The 24038-nt window shown below is 33.3% G+C and overlaps 1 protein-coding gene across 1 annotated transcript in view; it reads left to right on the top strand.

Annotated features, from left to right (window-relative positions):
* VPS35L (VPS35 endosomal protein sorting factor like) overlaps window positions 1–24038 on the top strand; it is a 111814-nt gene that overhangs the window by 66579 nt on the left and 21197 nt on the right. The window contains exons 24-28 of the mRNA XM_031942613.1: window positions 1824–1922; window positions 3322–3399; window positions 4701–4815; window positions 13738–13877; window positions 17450–17615. Of these exons, the coding sequence (XP_031798473.1) occupies window positions 1824–1922; window positions 3322–3399; window positions 4701–4815; window positions 13738–13877; window positions 17450–17615 (598 nt within the window). The remainder of the gene's footprint in view (window positions 1–1823; window positions 1923–3321; window positions 3400–4700; window positions 4816–13737; window positions 13878–17449; window positions 17616–24038) is intronic.

The raw sequence follows: 24038 nt of genomic DNA, 5'->3' as shown, positions 1-24038 counted from the left end.
ATCTTTTAGTTTCTCTGGCTCAAAATTTTTAGTTTATCTTTTATTTCCCTTCATTTTCATCAAATCCTGTGAATTAATCCTTTCTTTGTAATATTTCTAGAATTTTTCTTTTATTCTCTATTCCTTGTGTTATCCTTACTCCAATTGTTCATTACTTCATACCTGGCTTACTGCAAAACCTTTCAAATTTGTCTTCCCAGTTTTTAGACCCTGCCATATTGGCAAGGTTAATTTTGCTTAAGACTTTGCCTTATAGACTTGACTGGTTGTTTCTTAAAAGTCAGAGAAACTGTCTCTGAGATTCAATTGATTCAGGTTTGAGCTACTTGAGCTGGGTAACTTTGAATTACCCAGGGCATAAAAAATTCAACCCACTAGGAGTCAATATCCCCTTATATTTGGCAAAAGATGTTCCACTGCTGTGGAAACCACCATACCTCTAGTCCAGCACCAACTATTGACCACATGTATTTCCAATATAGAGAAAGGGGGACAGGGAGAGGATGGCTGCCTTTACTTGAACCAGTGCTGCATTATCATTGAGTATTCTTTCCTTGCTATGACTAACTTAACCTTCTTTTGTTCACTGTTAGAGTTTCTCATTTTGTTATAATCTTGAATACAAATTAGCCTGAGTTAGACCTAGTCTAGAAACTTTTTTTATCCATTTTTTAATATACTATTTTCATTATGTTAATCACTTGTTCAAAGGACCTATAGAAACTTCCTGTTATTTTCTTCATTGAGTCTGAATTGAGCTACTTTTAGGCCCTCCAAATCTGATCCCCTATTTGTCATATCTTATTTATTCCTCAGTATGGAACTTCTGTAGTTATACCATTGTCCTTAATTTCTACATTGGCTTAGTGTATATCTTTATGCATTCTGTTATCCCAATTAGGACTGTCCTTTCTCTTTTTCTCCAATTTATAATGTACTTACCCTTCAAGATCTCCCTCATTTCCCCTACTTAATAAATACAGCTTCTTTGGGTACCTCAGCCCACACAGATAATTTCCTTTTCTTAATTACACGTAAGTCCCTAAACATACCTTAGCCTCTAATTATGCTGCCTTGTGTATTTTTTGTTTCATCTGTGTTATTCTTATTTCCCTGACTAGATTAAATTTCACAAAATACCTTAAGTGGGAATGATATCTCATGATTTTGTACATACACAAAACAGTCTAGCACTATTTAGCACTAAACCATTCAATGATTGATTTTTATAGAGTGAAAAATTATTCTTCATCCATTGATCAGTTCTTTCCCTCAATATTCTCCTTTCTGCCCTTTTAATATTCCCTTTGCCTAGAGTACATTTCCTACCTTCTTCCTTTTTAATTCTTAACCATCCTTCCTGACTTTGTCTCCATTTCCTTTGATTTATTCTAGACATAATATTCTAGACATATTTCTAGACAATACTAGCTTATGCTATTTTTTTCCTTTAGAACTCTTTGTATATTGTCTGTGCCTTTCATTTTGACACTTATATACATGTATCTTCTCTCTCCAGTTTGATTGTGAGCTCCTTGGTGTGAGCTTCTTGGTATAGTACTTTATATGTCTTTATCAGCCATAGGGTCTAGCATGATCTTTTATACATTGTGGTAACTGGATAAATATTTATTGTTAAAGTATTATAATATTCTAACTTTAAGATGTTCCACTTAAATGGTTTCTGTTTCCCACTTATTCTGTGATGGAGGTAGGTACCAAGACAATATTAACTACTGTTTTATTGCATCAAAATCCTATTAGAAACTTCTGAAAAAATAGAATATTCTATGACTTATCCTCATATTTCTTCCTGTTCCTAGGTTTCATTTGGTCGTGACTTTGAGCAACAGTTAAGTTTTTATGTGGAGACCAGGTCAATGTTTTGTAATCTGGAACCTGTTCTTGTCCAGTTGATTCATGTAAGTGTATACACAGACCTGAATCTAGATTTGTAATAGCCTACTATTGCTATTTCATTCTTGTTAGAAAAAACAGGGTTCAATAATGTTAACAAAATAATTGTCTAATAGTTTTGATAGTTTTTATTGATTCAGATTTTCCCTTAAAATATAAAGGCTACCATTTCAATATATATCTAAATAAGGTTTCAGATGAACTTAAATTAAGTGGCTTATATTGATTGCAAATGTTATTCCTTTGTTAAAACATAAAAAGAAGAGATTATTACACTGATTTTTAGGATCTCTTTTTGAAAAGTTTATATGTATTCTGTTCTACGTTTCACTTTTACGTTTAAAGGGAAATAATTTTGTTGTTGTCAGGGTTAATTTCAAGTCAAAAGAATTTTGAATCTTGATTCACCTAGTGCAGTCAACTCATTTTTTTACATTTTATAGATGAATACATTGAAACCTGAGAAAATAAGGGTTATATAGCTAGTTAGTAGCAGAACTGGAACAGACTCCACATTTTTGGATGTCATATGGCTTACTTAATGAACTTTCTTAGCAGAAGTAGAAAATAAAAATAGGCAAGGACATTGAGACATCCTTAAAAATCCCTTAGTCCAAATGTGGATTTGGCCCCTAAAATGAGCAAATTCAGAAATCAAATTTTAGTGTAGGTTGGCCTCGATGTTTTTGAAAGGGAGATTGTTATGTTGTTTGTTTCTGACAGGAAATAACTCTATATTTAAATTTATTTATAGTTTAACTATTACTACTCTCCTTAAAGAATAGAAATTAGAATAAAAATCAAATGTTTTAAAAGACCTATGGCTTGCATGCACAGCTTCCTTCTTCTGTTCTACAATGTACTTGGAAATGTTTGTTTTATTTTGTGTTTATTAAATTCAGAATTAAAAAAGACCTGTAACTAAATTTTAATACATATTAAATGACTTGAAGCACTTTTTAAGCTCAGGGGTTTTTGTGTTTTGTTTTGTTTTTTAAGCTGGGAAAAAGTATAGCAGTTATTATGCTTTTACTTGACGTTCATGCCAGCAGAAATAAGAAAATCTGAATTTCCTTTGCAGTTATTTACTCTATCTAGTTGATCTTACCTTTTCATAGGAATTGCTAATTTGATGAGTTTTATTTGTTTTATGACTATCATTGAAGTGCTTTGATAAAGCAAAAGTTAAGCATGCATATTTTTTATTATTTTAACCAGTACATAGTAATGCAATTTTCAGATGTCCTTCATATTAACTATATTTATATAAGCTGAGTGTAGAACTTCAGGCAATGCTCTGTAGCCCTTTATAAAGACTATGTTTCATAATTAATTTGGATGAACCATAGAGCCACAATGACAATCAACTTTTTTTTTAAAATTTATTTACTAAAAACTCTTTAGAGTGTGAACAAGTTGACAATGGAAACAAGAAGAGTAATGAAAGGAAATCACTCCAGAAAGACTGCTGCATTTGTTCGGGTATGTTTTAAAGAGAAAAGAAAAGAGTCTTAGACTCAGGATACTAATGGTTTTTTAGGTTTTTACTTAGTAAACAGTTATTAAAGTAAAAGAACAATAAAGAAAAAAATAAAAAATTGTTAAGTAGCAGTATGTGTTTTTTTTTTAATTACAGCTTTTTATTTACAAAATATATGCATGGATAATTTTTTAGCATTGACCCTTGCAAAACCTTTTGTTCCAACTTTTCCCCTCCTTCTCCCCACCCTCTCCCCTAGACGACGGACCAATACATGTTAAATATGTTAAAGTATATGTTAAATACAATATATGTATACATACCCATACAGTTATTTTGCAGTACAAGAAAAATTGGACTTAGAAATAAGGTAAAATTAAAGTGAGAATGAAATCAAATATGCAAGCAGACAAAAACAGAGGGGGAGTGGATATCCTATGTAGTGGTTCACACTCATTTCCCAGAGTTCTTTCGCTGGGTGTAGCTGGTTCTCTTCATTATTGAACAAATGGAACTGATTTGGTTCATCTCATTGTTGAAGAGAGCCACATCCATCAGAATTGATCATCATATAGTATTGTTGTTGCCATGTATAATGATCTCCTGGTCCTGCTCATTTTACTCAGCATCAGTTCATGTAAATCTCTCCAGGCCTTTCTGAAATCATCCTGCTGGTTATTTCTTACAGAATTATTCTTACAGAATAATATCCCATAACATTTATATACCACAATTTATTCAGCCATTCTCCAATTGATGGGCATCCATTCAATTTCCAGTTTCTAGCCACTACAAAAAGGGCTGCCACAAACATTTTTGCACTTACAGGTCCTTTTCCCTTCTTTAGGATCTCCTTGGGATATAAGCCCAGTAGTAACAAGCAGTATGGTCTTAATACTGATTTTTCAAATTACTCACAGATGGATACCTTTTCCTTAATTTTTCATTAGCAGAAATATTTGGAGAGGAAGTGCAAGAAAGTTTACTATTTTAAAGAAATAAATTTAAAGAAAGTTATTTTAAAGGTTATAAAAATATTGTCTTTCTCACATTCTCTTATTATATACAATAAGAAAGTTTTTTATTTGGAAATTCAGATTTGAGGAGCTCTTAGAAACTTTCTGTTCTAAATGTGTATTTTATTGAGCTTTGAGTAGGACATAAATCTAGACTTGTATGGGTAGATTTAAGAATATTTACCTGGAAAAAAAATCTCTTTTTAAAAAGTAGAACTATCAACTATCACATTGGCACTAAAGATGTGTCCTGAGGTATAACAATAATCATTTCTCTTCTTTTTTAGGCCTGTGTTGCCTTCTGTTTCATTACTATTCCTTCCTTGACTGGTATCTTCACACGTCTTAATCTCTATCTGCATTCAGGTCAGGTCGCCTTGGCAAATCAGTGCCTTTCCCAAGGTAGGTTTATGTTTTTTCCTGCTAAGGCAACTAATTTTTTTTTGTTTGTTTCTGAAAGAACTCTGTGACATATCTGTGGGTTTTTTGTTTTAGAAAAGACCAAGAGAAGTAAATAAATTATGAGTTTTAAATCCATTTTGTACATAAGAGAAATTTTGGCCATCTAAACCTGCACTGTTTAAGATGTTTTCCTGTAAGGACTTTATAAAATAATCTATCCCAGACAGACTGGATAGGGTGGCTCAGACAGATTGGGTTTTGTGTGTCTAGTGATTCTATAAATTAAGAATATTTAATAGTTATATATCAAAAAGAGTCAACCATCATCCCATATTTTGGAAACATGAGAACATACAAATGGATCTAAATCTGTGTGAAAACAGAACCATCTTGCTTAGTCTTATAAATGAGAATGATTGTAGAGGGCCTTTGGACAAGTCCTTTCTGAAAAAATATACATCCTGTGAAGTTTAGAATAATAATTGCATGCTTATCTAGAAAATAGTTGAATGAATTCAAGTTACTGGAAATCTTTTGAAATATTGTTTGGTGACAATTGGTTGTTTCACTGATGATCCTGAGGTTTTGAAATTTCTCAAGTACCATTTGAACCATTAAAGAAAGATTAAATAACTTTAAGTAGACTTTTATTAAAAATATATTATTTTAATTTCAATTAATTGTTTTTTGAGTGCCTACAACATGCAAGATACTTTTAGTTCTCTGGAAACTGGTAATCCATGTATAAAACCAATAGTAATTCCTGTTAGCATGAATATGCTTTAGGTGAATTAAATGAACCTCATTGGTTTTAGCAGTTATATAGTATAGGAGATGGAGGCCTAGACTTGAAGTGGAGAAGACCTGAGTTCAAAATTTGGTTCAGTCATTTATTAATTATGTGATTTTGGGCAAGTCATTTGGCTTTGAGATAAAATGTTTCCTATAAAATGAAAAATGTAATAACATCAACTTCATAGTTTGTTGGAAAGATCAAATGAAATAACATATGCACAATATCGTACAAATCTTAAAGCACTTTATAAATTTTAGCTGTTTTGCTCTTTTAGTAGTGAAAAAGAACTTGAAACTAATGGAATGCCAGTCAGAATGGTCCAACCAATTATGTTGTATGAGTAATAGAACACTGTTTTACTGTGAAAAGCACCTAAGAAGACAGAGTTGAAAAAACTGAAAAGATTTGTGTAAACTTTTGTGAAGTGAAGTGAGCAGAACCAGGAGAAGAGCTCATACAATAAAATAGTATTGTAAAAATGAATAATTTTGAAACCCTTACAAACTCTGATGAATGCAAAGACTGTAATGCCAGAGAAACTGAGGCAAGATAGAGATTAGAGAGTTATTAATATTTCATTTGAAAGGGAGAGATTTATTGGGACCAAATGGATCCATGGTTTGGTTCCAGAGCTGAATGAGACTCTCGTCTCTAAGAATCCAGCAAACAATGTGAGTTCTCAATGGCATATATACACGTGGCTCAGACACAGGGGATAGACCAAGGCAGGAATGGAGTCAGGGTGCTAAGAGTGGGAACACGGGATTAACAATCCAGTTCTGACAGGGTGAGGGGAGGCATGGGGGATATTTGATAAGTGGGATTACAGAATGGGGAGAGGCACCCAACATTCTGATGATGCCTAAGATAGAAGATCTTTCTCCTTATCTAGATCATCATGATTAGGAGGGAGGGGTGGTTGAGCAGAACAATTATAAATGGAGGCAGAACAATTCAGAGTAACCAAGGCAGGACAATTTAGGGAAACTGAGTCAGGATAATAAAAGAGAACTGTGGCATAACAAGACCAACTGTGATTCCAGAGCACTCAAGATAAAACATGCTAAATACCTGATAAAGAGGCAATGGAATTAAGGTACAGATTTTTTTGAACTTGAAAATTTTTTTTGACTGTGCATATTTATTTGAAGAATCTTTTCCCTTCCCAAAAAAGGAATGGAAAGTGAAAAAGAAAATAGATTTTGGTGGAGAATATCTTATTTATTCATTTAATTATTTTACAAGGCAATTGGGGTTAAAGCATTTGCACAGGGTCACACAGCTAGTAAGTGTTGGGGTCTGAGGCTGGATTTGGACTTGAGTCCTCCTGACTTCAGGATAGGTGTTTTTCCATTGTGCCTTCTAGCTGCCCCAAAAATAGATTTTTCTTAATGGAAAAAATAAACTTAAAATTAAAAAAAGATAAATCACTATTACAAGAAATCTTAACTATTATTTCAGATAAATAGTATTTCTATTGAAAATATGTTAAGATCACAAAAGTAGCAATGTGATTATTTATCTGCTAAGTTGTATTTTGTCTGTCAGAATTAAACTTCAACCTTCTGCAATTGTTTTTCCAACTAAACAAGATAGTTTTCAGATTTATTTTTTTGGAGGAATATGGTCAAGAAAATATTTACCCCTCTAATATGTGATTCTTTTGAACATGATTTTTGAAAAATCCTTTTAAAATCATAGGATCATGGATTTAGAGCTGTAAAAGACTCCAACTACCTGACTTTACAGAGGAGGGCACTAAGGTAACGTCCATCCTTTGATCCTAGAGTCAGTGTTCCATTCATTGCTCTTGTGCTTCCTCCCAGTCTAATGCACAAAATTTTATATACTCACACCTTTTACTTCCATGTACTTTTGGTTTGTGATGTGCAAACCATTTTCCTTTTTTGTATGAGGACTGACCAGAGGAGAGAGTGGATCTGAAAATGTATGGAAACTGTCGATGTAAAATGTTATCATTAATTTGGACAGAATTATCCAGATGTAACTGTTTATGTAATTTCTTATTATATTTATGCTCAATAATTTATATGATGATTTTACTTTAGTATTTCAGTGTTGTGGTACTAAACCTTAAAAGCATATTATTGTACTTTAAGCCATTTACAGTGGTTATAAGCCAAAATAAATAATGCATTAAATTGCTGAGAATATAGAGCAAAACATAAATGAAGTCACATAAATATGCTTCATTGTCAACCCCACAAATGCTCCAGCTGCATAGAGAGTCCCAAAGTAGAATTATGTATGGGTAATTCATTCTCTTGTCTCATCAGCCTGTGATTTTTACTAGAGCAGTATTGTGACAAATGAACTCCCAGCTAGCCTAACCCAGGAAGCTGACTAAGGATCAGAGCATGAGACCAGCAGTTCCATTTCTTTGTTAGAAAGTGGTGTTACCCATGGCATAAGCCTGTTGGGATTTAAAACAAAGCTGGCTCATAGGCTCAGGTCTTTAGGAATAACAAAAGATTTGCTAAATCAGTTGTTTGGTTGCATGCATCTTGCTTGGAGACAGCTAAAATCGTTTTTAATCTGAGTCTGTTCTTAACTTCTTTTTGGTTTTGTTTGCTTCATTCTCTCCACATGATGCTCTAAAGGCACTGGCTGTGATGCACCAGAAAGCTTGCTGGGTTTGGAGGTTAAAGGACTTGAGTTTGATTCCCAGCTTTTCTTCTTCCTACCTGTGTGATCTTATACAAGCCACTTAACTTCCCTGGGCCTCATTTTCTTTTTCTTTAGAATGAAATGGTTGGGCTCCAGGACCTTTAGGTCCTCCTAATCTTCAAAGGCCTTTTGCGCTCCTATCCCTTTTGTTTGTTGGTGCTTCCTTCTCTTAGGTTCATTTCTGGGTTTCCCTAGAATCAGAATTTTTTTGTTTTTATAATTCCTTTAACTTCATGATTTACTTTCAGGCTATAAAAATAGAGCAAAGGGATCTCTGCTCTTTTGGATTTTCTTTAATTCATTCATTCAAATCACTGTAGGTTCAAAAGGACCTGCTAGAAACTTGAAGGATAATCCTTTGAAATTAGGCCCAAGTAATTTCTTAGTCTTGCTTTTGGCACTTGCTAGCTTTATGCCCATAGGAAAATTTCTTATTGTGTCTGACCTTTGATTTCTTTATCTGAAAAATGAAGAGGGTTAGATTTTTTCATAATTGGCAGCTGTTTAAGGAAGAACAGCCTTTTTTTTAATATTAGACTACAGTTTTTTAGATGTTATGTTTTATACATCTATCTTTTTTAGTTAATAAAAAATCTATCAGTCTTAACTGTTTTTTTCATTTTTGTTATTTAAAATTTTTTTTTAAAGCAAATACAATAGAAAGATAAAAAGATTGATATACTCTTGTCATAATGTACTAGGAAGTAGCCCAGGAATTAGAGACAAAACCCTGAAGAGCTGCTATATAGGCTTTCCCCAGTAGAACATTAGTTTTAGGTAAATTGACAGAAGCCTTTATGATTCTATAGTAAATTTCAGTTATTTCTTTGTACACGTGTAAAGTCGTCAGGCTTCCATAATATGGTAAATGTTTATTTTAAAATTAGATTTGTTCAGGCAATTCCAATAGACTTGTGATGCAAAGTGCCATACGAACCCATAAAGAGAACTATAGAGACTGAATATGGATCAAAGCATAGTGTTTTCACCTTTTTGTTGTTGTTTGTTTGCTTGGGTTTTTTTCTTGTGTTTTTTTTCCTTTTGTTCTGATTTTTCTTGAGCACCATGATGAATATAGAAATATTTTAGTAGAACTGCACATGTTTAACCTCTATCAGGTTGCTTGCTGTCTTGGGTGAAGTGGGGAGAAAGGGAGAAGAATCTGGAACACAGGGTTTTGCAGGGTTGAATGTTGAAAACTATTTTTGAATATATTTGGAAAAATAAAATACTATTAAAAATAAATACACAAAGAATAAAAAATTTAGATTTGTTCAAGTGAACTTTGATAATAAGACTTAGATTTTTTTGAACATGTGCTAAAATAAGAGTGTGTATGTATATGTGTATATATGTATGTGTCTGTATATGTATTTATACAGATATACATACACACTTAAAGGAGGGTCATAAGCATTATAATAAGCAGCTATATAATAGGATATGATTTACTGATTCTTTAGAGTGCCATAGGAACAGTTAGCTTGAAGGAATACACACCAGAGTGTGATGTAGATTTGGGGAAATCATTCTTACAGGAAAAAAAATAAAGTGAATTCTAAAAAATAAAAGTGAATTATATTTAGATATTTTCTAAATGTATCGGAATATTAATCTAAGCTATTATGTTGATTTGATCTTAGAGAAAAACAATGGCATTGTTTTATATTTATAATTATATTGCTGGCAGGGTCTGAGACAGGAAAGTAGAGATAAGGGAGAACTAAATCCCTTATTTTCTACTGAAAAGTAGAGCTAGAGGGAAAGAATTTTAAGTGAAATGGGAGAAACGCCTCCATTTACATATTAAATCTTTGTCTTCTATTCTTAATGCTATATTTATTAATATTTTATGTTCTCTTAGTGTATTTATCAGATGTGGCCATTGTTAAAAGTCTTTAAATTTCCTTGTCAGTATAATGAAGGGATGGAAACATAAGCCATCTATGACCATGACTGTACTTATATCTCATCAGCATAACAAATAAGACAAGAAGGTCAAAGTGTCAGGTTCAAGGGGGATCCCCAGGCTTAGACCCATCTCCAAGTCAAGGGGCAAAGTTTGTTAAAATTATAATGCCAATTAAAGCAGTTTAAGTTCTAAAACAAGAGCAAGATTGTAAATTTATAGGAAAAAGTGAGAACTAGATACTTCATTTCATTGATATACTAATTTTATGGCTTAGAGGTGAACTTGAGCAGTGATCTGATTCTGACTTTGTGCATAGGTGTTCTCATAGTTGCCTGAGCAGACCTCAGTGGAAGGGGGGGACCTTCTAGAGGTATGTTTTTAGTTCTGCAATGTTACTGGGTCAAGTGGTGGGCATCCAATTTTGTTCTGTACCTGGCTTAACTTTAAGCACTTCTGTTATCACTGACCATCAGGCTGTTATCTGTTGGCCAGCACTATTTGAGGCCTAAGCATCCTAATCAGATAGAAGTATGTAATTTTTAACGAGATCATTCCCAAGGCCAGATGGCCTGAGAGGTCAGTGCCACAGCCTCCCTTAGAGCTGTACTACATCTAAGGTGGCCAGCTGAGCTCAAATTTAGAATTGGAAAAGAAGCTATAGGTTGTGCAGCTGAATCAAGAGATTAATTTTGGGTGAGAAACTGAGATTCAGAAATGGGAAGTGATTTGCCTGAGATTTGAACCTAAGTTCTCTAACTCCATCTTACATCTTCCTTTCCCTCTATGCAGCCAACAGCTCTCTAGGGAGGTCACTAGAAAAGCAACTTCCCACTCATCATATCTGTATCCCTTTAATGTTTTTACTGCAAAACTGCTTAATAGGCTATGAGATTTTCACATAGAAGTAAAACACAACCAAACTATTATAAAAAGTCAAGGATAAATGTAGCAATTAAGCTCAAGATTTGGTGCTATGGGTATAATGAAAAATGCGAACTCAGCCTTCTCCTTAGCCACATTTCAGTGTATCAGATAATTACCAGCTTCTAGATTGTAGTGCTGATATCCTTTGTTTAGAATTCCAAAATGAGAAGGGAGGAGGAGATAGGTGTAAAAACAGCATTGTAATATAAGCTTCATAATAGTCCAGTGTAGGACATAAGTGAAATCCTACTCTTTTTTTTTTTTTTTTTTTTTTTTTTTTGAAGAATATAGAATGGACACAAAATAGTATTTTGGGTAGAGATTAGGAACTTGATTTTAGGGTTATCCAGTTGATTGCTCAGCAGTTTATGCACCCAAACTCACAGTGATTTCTCTTCTCTAAATTCTTACAGCACTCATTACCTGTGCCAGTTCATTTGGTATATAGGATATATATACGCATCCTGGACTCAGCCTCTTCCAGTTTAACAATGAATTTCAGTGTATATGGAAACTTTTCTTTTTTAAAGATAATCATGAGTAGGAGAGTTCCTAAATTAAGTTGAAATTAAGTGCAAACCATCAGCCTATCCTATTTGTTTCTCTGGGTAAATTTGTAAACCTCTAATGGTCAGAGAACAGGTCTTGTCATATCCCTTACAGAATCTGGCACAGTATCTTGCACGTAGATGTGCAAAGTTTTGGTTAATTCGTTGAATTAGTCACCATAAACAATCAGTAGCTAAACTTTTTAGTGTGAAAGAATTAGATTGATAAGATATAAGTTTTGAAAGATGAGCTTGTAAGAATATGACCTCATATTGTTCTGAGGTGTTCTGAAACAAATCTTTTAGGTATAATAATTTTTCTTTAAGGAACAAAGAGTTGAAAGGAAAGCCTTGCTTCAGAATGTAGATTTTAGTATATATAGAATCTTCTTGTTAAATCCAGACTTTATTCCCAGGAAATTAAATATTTGTTGTTGAAGTTGCCTTTCTGATATTGGATAGGATTCCAATTTTAATTAATGATGCTATAGACAAGTACATTTTTCTTTTGTGTCAAAAGGAAGTCATTTCTGAATGGAATTGTATTTGGACCATTAACGCCTTTGATCTTATTGAATATTTTTAAATGTCAGTTGTCAGTTCCATGTTTTGATTATTTTGTTCTTAGAGTCATTCTCATAGGTTTTGGGAATTGTAAAAGGGGAAGGAACTATTTCTAAAATATGTGCATACTCATTATCTTTCTCCTAAATTCTGAGAGGTAGTGTGGCTACAATATGGACAGCTGACCTTGGACAAGTCAGGACTTGGGAAGATTTAGATTCAAATGATATCTTGGCTCAGTGACTGAGATCAAGTCACTTAACTTCTTGGTGTCCTGGACTGCTCTTTGAAGCCTATATGCTACAGATATCATTGATGTTGATGTATAGGGTTTTTGCATTAGATGTTCACTACATTGACAAAAACACAAACACAAATTCATCCCAAAACATTCTCCTGGGAAGATTTTAACTTGTCTTGAGTACTATAGATCATAGAAACATAGTTTTAAAGATATATGGAACTTTAGAAATCAAGTCCAAATTCTTCATTTATAAATAGCACAATCAGGATAGAGAATTAAGTGTTGTGTTGTCTTTCATTCTCTGCTGTCTCTTTCTTATGCAACCTAAATCTTTCTTTAGAAAAAAAAATTTTTTAGTGAAATGGGAAACTTCCTGTAATGCTGGAGAAACTGAGGCAAGATAGAGATTAGAGAGTTTTTAATATTTTATTTGAAAGGGAGAAATTTACTGGGACCAAATGGATCCATGGTTTGGTCCCAGGGCTGAATGAGGCTATTATCTCCAAGAATCCAGCATCCAGCCTGCATCCAGCAGCCAAAGCAAGTTCTCAATGATATATTTATACACAGTAGCTAAACAAAGGCGGGGGGTGGAGTCCAAACTCTGGTGATCGGGGAATCTCCAGGCAGCGGCTCTGATAGGTTGGGGGGGTAGGACCATAAATTCTAACAAACTGAGAGTTAAGAAAATGTCTGTCTATAGACACAAAGTGTGGAGTCCTCCTTTCTGAGTTTACACATTGACAGTTTATAACTTTAGAGCAAGTAGCCCTGAGTTATATCAGTCTTCATGTACCAGAGGGGGAATTGCAACTAAGAGGATTAAGGCAGAATAATTAAGGAATCTGAGGCAGGACTAATTAGGGAAACTAAGACAGAACAGTTAGGGAAACTGAGTCAGGACAACAAGGGAAACTGAGTCAGGACAATAAAAGAGAACTGTGGCACAACATTCCAAAGCAAATTTTATAGTAGGAATCTAAACTGAATATTCAAAATCTAGTGACTATCTCATTGAATATTCAGTACATTCAATAAAGTCACTTTGGTATTCCTCTAATACATTCACTTTGGAAAGGCTTGGGGTTTTTTTTTTTTTTTTTTTTTGACCTAACATTGTATTCTTTTTATTTCCACTTATATTCATGTGTTTCTCACTCATGGTTCACAAACCATTTGATAACTACAATATGCTTTATAGTTTGAAAAATGCTCATCCGTGACCTTTTTCTTTTTGTCATTATAGCTGATGCTTTTTTCAGAGCTGCAGTAAGCCTTGTTCCTGAAGTTCCAAAGATGATTAATATAGATGGAAAGATGCGGCCATCTGAATCATTCCTTTTGGAGTTCCTCAGCAATTTATTTTCTACTTTATTAATAGTTCCGGTATGTAATAGTGACATAATAATAAGTAGCAGCTTTTTTCTTCTTGCCCTAAGAATATCCGGAAATTACACCTTAAATCTTTCAAGGGTCAGATTGTATAATTTCAAATGTCTTTACTTTGTGTTCATGTAGTACAATGTATCTTCTTTCTAACTTTTTGGCTTTTTCAAGATTTTATTTTTATTTATTTATTTATTTTTTTATGTATGTGTTAATGACATAGCCACTTTTATTCTTTCCTCTTAGCCTGATTATCTATTTTTGTGAAATGGGAGGAAAAATCAGCCCTAAGTACAAGACAGGATGTTCCTTGAGGTTGTTATTGCTTGATTAAATAATTTAAATGCATTTAGCTTACATTAGTGATTTTCTTATGGTAAGTTAATTGGCTAAGTGAGAAGGAAGTGATGATGGAAAATTCAAGTTCTTATACTTAAACACTATACTTACCCACCTTGTGGTTTTCCAGTAATTCATGCCTTCCTTTGAGAACTTTGCAGTACTCTTTACTAACTAGAGAAGTTTATCTGGTAATGGCCAGCAGCAAGGAAAAACTCATATTGCTGGAAGCAATATGAGTACCTTTTAGCCAGCTGTACAAACAGAAGAGGGGTGCAAAGTTCTTTACTTCATTTTAAAAGTTGGGTGATAAATAAACAAATGTGATATGAAGACCAAAATGAACCACATTTGCTATAAATAGATTTAGAACAAAGTTGTCTCTCTATTCCTTTTTTCATTGTTTTGGATTACTTGTTGTTTTTCTATAACAGTCTTTGAAAATGGGTTGGATAAGCCTCAGTTTCATTTATTGAAAACTAGATGGAGGCTCTTTGTGAATAGATAACTTGTTTTAACCCTAACTTAAAATTTCACTATTAAGTATTCCCCCGGAACATCCATGCTCCTTTCTCCACTGAAATTTTTAAAGTAGACAGAATTAGTGACTATTTTAGTCAGCATCTAAATGGATTCTTAGATAACCAATAATATTATTTACTCAGCTTATTTAATTGATTAGTTGATTGAACAAGTAGAAAAATCTCAGTAGTGCTGTCTTACTGTCACCATTTTTAGTGCCTTTCCTTGATTGACTCATGCCTAAGAGAGTGAATAAGATAAATGGCCTTTGTGGCCTCAGGCAGATCAACAAACCTTTACTTTCTCTTTGGTAATCCCAGATATCTTTTAGTTTTAAAACCTCTAAACTGGGCAGCTTTTTTGGCACTCTGAGAGTGACCTTTAAAATGACCTGTAGGGGCAGCTAGATGGCGCAGTGGATAGGGCATCAGTCCTGAAGTCAGGAGGACCTGAGTTCAAATGTGACCTCAGATACTTACCACTTCCTGGCTGTGTGACCTTGGGCAAGTCACTTAACCCCAATTGCCTCAGCAAAATAAATAATTAAATAAAATAAAAAATAAATAAAGTAACCTCTAAAATTAGAAAATATATTCTCAAATTCTGATTCTGGGGATAGATCCAACACTGGACAAAACTGTGATAAAAGAAAGTTGCTCCTTTACTTCCTCTTACATTACTTTTTAACAGGGAATTTTTGAAGACTGGAGGTTGAAAGAATCAATCTTTAGGGGCCACATGTAGGTCTTTTGAGAGCCCACTTGTAGGAGAGATCGCCCATGGAGTGTAATTTCAGGAGCGCCCCCCTCCCCCCAATCATGCCATGTTCTTACTGCCATGTGTCATCCTGCCTATTTGTATTCATTTTTACTAATGAGTAATGAAAAACATTTCCTGATAGGCCCTTTCTTTAAAATTAGTCATTATTTTTTCTGTCACAGACTGAAGATTTTCTAATTTTTTGTTACTATATTTTGCATTGAGGCATCAAAATACTTTTTTACTTTCAAATTTTATATTCACTGATGCATGAACACTCAGTGAAAAGTAATGATTCTTGCACAGCAGCTTTAAAAATACTCATGCTGCTTCTCTTGTGATCTAAAGCTTGCTTGTTACAAGTTATTGACCCTCTGTGGCAATATATTGAACTTTTTTCTTATAACTCAGAATTGCAGTATCAGTCTGCTTTCAAGACAGTTCTTTAAATAAAATTTAGTTTTCATTATTTAGTGGAACAAAATAAAAGTTTGAAGCAATTGTCAAGAAAGAAAAGGGGTAGTGATTTGCCAAATTAGATTAATTTACTAAATGGAAGACAGATTACCATATACTAAATTTTTTTTTTGTTATAGAGTTCAAGATTTCCTAAAGTCATTTTCTCTCTTCTGACCTTTTTTCTTGCCCATCCTCACAAAGTATAGCAATGCCTTCTAGACTTTAATGACTTTATCCAGAGGACTGAAAGTATTCCACAGACATTTCCACTGTTATCATAAACATCTCTGAAGGTTAATTGCTCTAGTTTCCACCTCTTAGCTTCATCCTTGACTCTTGTATTTTATACTCAGCCAGATTCTCTGACATAGGATTTTAAACTTTGCCATCCATAGAGTACTAAATAATTAGTCAACTCTGGTTAATCAACTTTTCTTTCATTTGGTGGGCCAAACAAGGAAAAGTTGTACTTTAGTGAGCAAACTGTAAGAATCACTCAAAGGAAACATTTGTTCTTTGTTTAATATTTATCTTTTGAAAGTTTTCCTAACATACATAAATGCAGTATTTAAATCTGCTATTACATTAATATAACAGTTATGACTTGAAAACATACTTATTGTAGGTGGTTTCTGGGATTTCATATAATATAAGAATATTAACCTTTTTTATAGTTTGTAGAAATTAGTGGGTTTTAAAACTTTTTTAAATACACACAATTTGTATGTAATTTTAGAATTTTAGCCATTAAATTTACACCCCTTTTTTGTTTGTTTGTTTCTCAGACTTAGCTTGTCTACTAAACATAATAGAAAAACATTGATAATGGGGGATCAAAAGTGCTAAGTAATTTGATGTATGACTGTTTTATTTAACTTAGCATACTAGTGTGATTTTTTTTAAAAAGTAAAGCAATTTGTAATTTAATTTCATTACTGTAACTATAACTAAGATGCTGAACTATTTTTTTTAATAGCCTTTTATTTACAGGTTATATGTATGGGTAACTTTACAGCATTGACAATTGCCAAACCTCTTGTTCCAATTTTTCCCCTCCTTCCCCCCACCCTCTCCCCCAGATGACAGGATGAGCAGTAGATGTTAAATATATTAAAATATAAATTAGATACACAATAAGTATACATGACCAAACCGTTATTTTGCTGTACAAAAAGAATCAGACTCTGAAATATTGTACAATCAGACTGTGAAGGAAATCAAAAATGCAGGTGGGCATAAATATAGGGATTGGGAATTCAATGTAATGGTTTTTAGTCATCTCCCAGAGTTCTTTCGCTGGGTGTAGCTGGTTCAGTTCATTACTACTCCATTGGAACTGATTTGGTTCATCTCATTGCTGAGGATGGCCAGGTCCATCAGAACTGGTCATCATATAGTATTGTTGTTGAAGTATATAATGATCTCCTGGATGCCTGAACTATTGAATAGTTTCCTCCAAGTTGTATGCTTATATAAGTGTGGTTGCTTCTTAGGATCATCCAGAACAAGGAGTCTTGTTTCTTGTTCGAGGTCTACTAAATGTGATCCAGGACTACACTTGGGAAGACAATAGTGATGACAAAATTCGTATCTACACCAACGTTTTACATCTCCTCTCTGCAATGAACCAAGAGACTTATCTCTACCATGTAGACAAAGGTAGGGATGTGTTTTTCTTTCTTACTGGTAAATATCCCAGAGTGCATGCACTCAACTACCTTAGTGAATCTCATGAAAGTCATACATGAAAATACTTATAGTAGATGGCTTTTGAACTCATGTTTAAATATAGCCTTTAAGGCTAAGGGGTTTCCTCTATTTAAATACTTGTTGAGAAATTGTATTAATGCCTTTTTTTCATAAATGCTGCCAATGCTAGTTCTTCATGGATGCGAATGACGAGAATGTTGTATAATTTCTCTATGGTCATAGTGCTTTAGGAGGATGTTCCCAGGCTTTGAAATTTGTTGAAAAAAACTTATTTAAACAGCTGACAGTAATGTGGCATTCTCACATTGGTATTTTTTTTTTTAATCTCTCACAGAAGATCTAATAGTGGTAAACACAATTTATTGGTACTAATTAATAAAGACTGGTGGAATTGAAATAAACTTCAGAAAAATGCAGCTGAAGCCGACCTTTGAATAATAGATAATAAGATAGAAGAGTAAAAAAGTAGGTAATTAAGTTCTTTTTTTCAGAACACAGATTCAAGTGAATTCTTAGAACTTTTAGAATACATTGTGGCATCAAATTTTCGGTAGTAGAGGTTGTAAAGTTAGAGTTGATAGGGATGGACTCCAGTTTTCCAGATGCCTAAAATTGGAGAAATTTCTATTTTAACACAGCTGTGTTTGGATTGGATGAGGAATCGTGTCTTGATAAGTCTTGTAGCCTGAGAAGTTTCAAAGGAAGAGCAAAAGACTGCATGAATTGGATGAGTTCCATTTTTCTGACTGCTTATTTTATCTTCATGCTGTGGCAGTTGTATAGTCTTGGTACTGATTAAATCTTCAGAAAAAAGGGGTTAAGTAATTATTCTGTTTACAGCTAATTTACCTTACCGGCTTTATTTCAAGATTCATTGGTAAAGGCCCAAAGTTGCCCCTAGCATCACTAAAATAAGCCTTGGGTTTCCCAACCCATATTCTAAATATGTATATTTATTTATAAAGTGAACTGCTAAACACTTACTAGCATTCTCTAGTGCTGGAATTTTTTGCATTGAGGCATCAATGCCTTAAGTGCTGGAATTTTTGACAACATTGTCAATAACTTTTCCAAGAGGTGTTTTTTTTTTTTTTTTTTCTCCTTGTCTGGTGTGGTGACAGCATGAAAGAGCATAATAATGGGCTGGCTTTTGCCAGGAGGAATTTTTAAGCTTTAAATGTCAGGTTCATATGTTATATAAATTGTGACAGTAAAAATCTCCTATACTGGGGAAAAGTTAAATAAAATCCATAGCTTCAAGAAGAAAGAACAGAATGTTATTATATAGCTGAAGTAATTGGTTGTCCTTCTGAAAATTTATACTTTAAGACACAATGATTTATATAGGAGATACTTTGGGTGATTGGTTCTGTTTGGTATAACAGGGAAATGATAAATTAACAAGATAAATTCAAAAAGAGACTCAAGCAAACTTTTGAAAATTCTATCTTATTTAGTAGGGGGTTCTGAAACTAAAATGGTAGAACTCTATTTTTAAATCTTATATTATCAAGTGTCCTCCATATGATCTCCTGATAACTAAAGAGAAACAAAGCCTTAACTTTTTTTGAGAATATTTTGCTTCTGAGCAAAACATGTATTGATGCAAATAATATCAATGCTCTAAATATGTGAATGAGGATGGAATGAGGAGCTTGTGGCTAATGGTTGAGATTTCATTGAATTCAGAATATATAGGCTATGCTTCAAATGAGAGTTGACTCTAGTGCCACTTTCCCAAAAAGATAGTCTATGCTTCTCTCTCTCTTTCCATATTCTGACCCTCACTTTCAAACCCGGGAGCCCAGTTTCTTTGTAACCAAAGATGAATATATGTTTATGTACCAGCTTCACAAATACCTATTTATTCTCTTATGTGTTGTCTGGGAAGTCTTAAGTTTGTATAGGTTATGTGAAGTTTTGTTTCAATTTAAAAAGAATTTATTAAATGTCTATTATATTTAGGCTACAGAGTTTGGTACTGGAAATAAGATATAAAAATAAAATAATTCCTGCCCTCAAGTATCTTACATTCAATGAGACAACCTAACTCAGGATACACAAAATAAATATAAAGTAATTTGGGATGAGGCAAGAGGGATCATCTTTTTCTTTTCTTTTCTTCTTCTTTTTTGTTTTTTTTATATTGCTATTCTTAACATCTAAAATAGATATTTTATTCATCAGTAAAAGAGTTGATTCTAGTTTAAAAGAGATTAGGAATTTATGTAAGAAACTATTCTGATCTTCAAATGGTAGGTAGGCAGGAGGAATCCCTCCAGTAGCTGAGTTGCCCTGTGGCAAAGACAGCTTTAGTCTAAGAGTGACTTTCATACCTGAATTTTGGAAAATACTAGTCATATTGTAGCAGCAACAACAATTATCAGGGATGCCATTATTTAGCATACCCAGATTCTGTAGAAGTAGGATAAATTGAGTAATAATCACTCCTATTGCAAAAAGAATCATTGATAGGAATTTCATAAATGGCTATTCTCTTAGCATGTGTCTGTGTTTATAGATTTTTACTTACCAGACAATGGTGGGGCTAGGACAGTCATGAAGAATTTAAAGCTAAGTCCTTTTTAGGAGAATTGGCAAAGATATACCAAAATCAGAGCTAATCAACAGACAATCATTAAATGAATGCTCTATCATGTGCTAACTGCTTGAGTTGAAAATATAAAAAGAAGGCAGAGCTCAAGAAGTTATGGTCTAACTTCTTGTGATAAGCAGTCCTTAAATTTTAATGTAAACCAATTAGAAAATGGATTTTGATTTATAAAAATGAAATGGTTTAAAAAATAAATATATCTACTATGTAATTTGAATTTTGTTTTCTTTTTACACACTTAATGACCAGTGGGGAAGTGGGGAGAGGGGATTACAAAATATCTGTTGAAATATTTTTATTTTTTCTTATTAGTTATAATTATTATTGTTATTTGCCAATGGAACCTCTACTGTTACATGGCTCAGAACTTGTACAGGGCTTTCTAAGTTAGTTAAGTTTTTGAGGCTCAGAAAATATCCAGTTGTCTTATAGTTTTCTTCTCATACACATTGGCTAATCTTCGGTGTCCATTATTTGTGATTATTTCATGTCTCACTCTTCTAGCCAAGTACTGAGAACCAATTGTATGACATGACAGTTCCAGGATCTTGGTCTGCACATTTAACCTACTTTCTTTTGCATAGTTCCTCAAAGTACATATTGTTTGGCTAGTGATACCTTGGTCATTTTCCAAGAGTTTGTGGATTTTTAAGGCCTTTTATACTTTTCTTGTAAATATTATAAACTTTTTAAATGGTATTTTATTTTTTCTAATTACCTTTAAAGACAAATTTAAACATTCATTTAAAAAAATTTGAGTTCCAAATTTTCTGCTTCTCCCCTCCCCAAAACAGTAAGCAATTTGATATGTTATTTATGTGCAATCATGTAAAAAAATAGTAAATATCATAAAGTTAAAATGCACATCTGACTCTTCCTAGCCTCACCTTCAAATTGGGAACAATGTTTGAAAGTTTAGAAGAGACAAAATCTACTTAACTTACTACAAAGAGCCATCCGTGGCATTAATCCATCACATTTGATGATGATGAGAAAAGGCTGACAAATGATATGCTGATAGCTAAGCCAGACTGGTCTTAGGTTTTTCGGTGAACATTTATTTCTAATCAACACACCTGAATTCTATGTACATAATAACTCTTTAGCCTTCTAACTAGCTACCTCTAAAACATTGGCAATAGAAGATATTTCAGTCATCTTAGATTTCATAAAATCAGTACAATATTTTAGTTTTCCACCAACTTGGAAGTATTAACAGGCCACTTGTGCTTATTCTTTGCATGTCTGTATAACAACACAGCATAAATTTAACAAAGACTTTTTTGGTATTCTTTTGGCTTTAATGTTATATTATTTGTAAAGAACTCTCTGTGTTAAAAATTTTAATAAACATATTGAGCAGCATAAAGAAAGACACTTTGTTGAAGCTTCTAGAGATGATCATTTTAAAAAATGATCATAAGCAAATGTGAAAGCAAAAAGATAAAATTTTTCCCTTTGCCTCTTGAGGGCAGGGATTATGTTTTGTTCCTGGACTTTAAATTATTTTCTCTCATGACTTCTCAACCTTTTTCATTCTTAATGACACCTGTAAATAAATTTTGATTGTTCCATGCCCCTTGATGAAAATTGCAGTGGCATGTGAGAAAACTGGGCTTAGTGGAAGTAGATGCCAGGCTTTTGAAAAACTATATTTGAGAAGAAAAATTAAGATAGAATATACAGGTTCCTCAAACTCTATAAGTGATAGCATGGTGTCATGGAAGATTTTAGGGTTTTTTCCTACTTTTTAAATATTTTTATTTTCTCCAGTTACATGTAAAACAAAAAATTTTTTATTAAAGCTTTTTATTTTCAGAATATATGCTTGGATAATTTTTCAACATTGTGTTCCAAATTTTCCCCTTCTTCCTCCCTTCCCCTTCTCTAGATGGCAAGTAATCCAATATTTGTTAAACATGTTAAAATATGTCAAATCCAATATTTGTGTGTCTCTCTATATATTGTCAGATCATATGAGTCAGATCAAATAGAAAAAAAATGAAAAAGAAAACAAAGTGCAAGCAAACAACAACAAAAAGAGTGAAAATGTTATGTTGTGATCCATACTCAGTTCCCCACGGTCCTCTCTCTGGGTCTAATTGGCTGTCTTCATCACAACACCATTAGAACTGGCCTCAATCTTCTCATTGTTGGAAAGAGCCACATCCATTAGAATTGATCATCGTATAGTCTTGTTGTTGCCATGTATAATGATCTCCTGGTTCTGCTCATTTCACTTAGCATAAATTCATGTAAGTCTCTCTAGGCCTCTTTAAAATCATCTTGCTAATCATAAAATAATTTTTTTTAACATTTGTTTTAAAATTTTTCCAGATTCTCTTCCTTTCCTCTCTACACCATTGAGAAGGCCCATGTGAAGTTTTCCAAAATATTTCCATAAAAGCCATATTGCAAAAGAAAACACAGACCTCTTTCCCCCTCAAAAAAAAAAAAAAAACACTCAAGAAAAAAAAGTAAAGAATAAAAGAATGCTTCAGTCTGTATTCAGTTCTGTATTTTGTATTCATATTCGGTTCTTTCTTTAAGTATAGCTAATAGTTATTTTTATCATAAATCCTTCAGAGCAGTCTTGAATCTTTGTATTGCTGAGAATTGCAAAGTCATTCACAGCTGATTATCCCACAACTTTGCTACATTTTATTTTGCTTGAAAACGGAAGACTGCAGGATCTTGAAGGGCTTTTCAAGGAATATCTCTATCTAAGGATGTTTAGTGTGTAAGAGAAGACTTGGAAGGCCTAAATAGTTTTCATTTGATCTTAAGAGGCAATAGAAAATCACTCGAATTGTTAGAATAAGGAAGCTACATGAACAGTTCTGGGGTTAAAGGGAAATATTTTGGCAGCAGTTTTTAGATGGGACTGAAGTGGCAAGAAACCTGAGGGCCAATGAGGAGGCTGTTGCAGTAATATAGATAGGGCTTCTTAAACTTTTTCTACTCTTGACTCTTTTTTAACTGAGAAATTTTTATGGGACTCTGGCTATGTAGTTATGTAAAATTTATTATGAGTAAATGTTTGATAGAAATACAAATCAAACATTTGCTGATAATAAATCATAATTTACAACTCCTACATTCCGTTATGAACCCGATATGGGATTGTTAACCACAATTTAAGAAACTGGCATATACCCAAAGAGATTATAAAGAAGGGAAAGGGACCTGTATGTGCACGAATGTTTGTGGCAGCCCTTTTTGTAGTGGCTAAAAACTGGAAACTGAATGGATGTCCATCAGTTGGAGAATGGCTGAATAAATTGTGGTATATGAATATTATGGAATATTACTGTTCTGTAAGAAATGACCAACAGGATGATTTCAGAAAGGCCTGGAGAGACTTACACGAACTGATGCTGAGTGAAATGAGCAGGACCAGGAGATCATTATATACTTCAACAACAATACTATATGATGACCAGTTCTGATGGACCAGGCCATCCTCAGCAACGAGATCAACCAAATCATTTCTAATGGAGCAGTAATGAACTGAACTAGCTATGCCCAGAAAAAGAACTCTGGGAGATGACTAAAAACCATTACATTGAATTCCCAATCCCTATATTTATGCACACCTGCATTTTTGATTTCCTTCACAAGCTAATTGTACAATATTTCAGAGTCTGATTCTTTTTGTACAGCAAAATAACGTTTTGGTCATGTATACTTATTGTGTATCTAATTTATATTTTAATATATCTAACATTACTGGTCATCCTGCCATCTAGGGGAAGGGG

The sequence above is a fragment of the Sarcophilus harrisii genome, chromosome 1, assembly GCF_902635505.1.
Source record: "Sarcophilus harrisii chromosome 1, mSarHar1.11, whole genome shotgun sequence".
Taxonomy (NCBI): domain Eukaryota; kingdom Metazoa; phylum Chordata; class Mammalia; order Dasyuromorphia; family Dasyuridae; genus Sarcophilus; species Sarcophilus harrisii.
The sequence above is the reverse complement of the archived record's forward strand: the minus strand, read 5'-3'. Positions and strand labels throughout refer to the sequence as shown.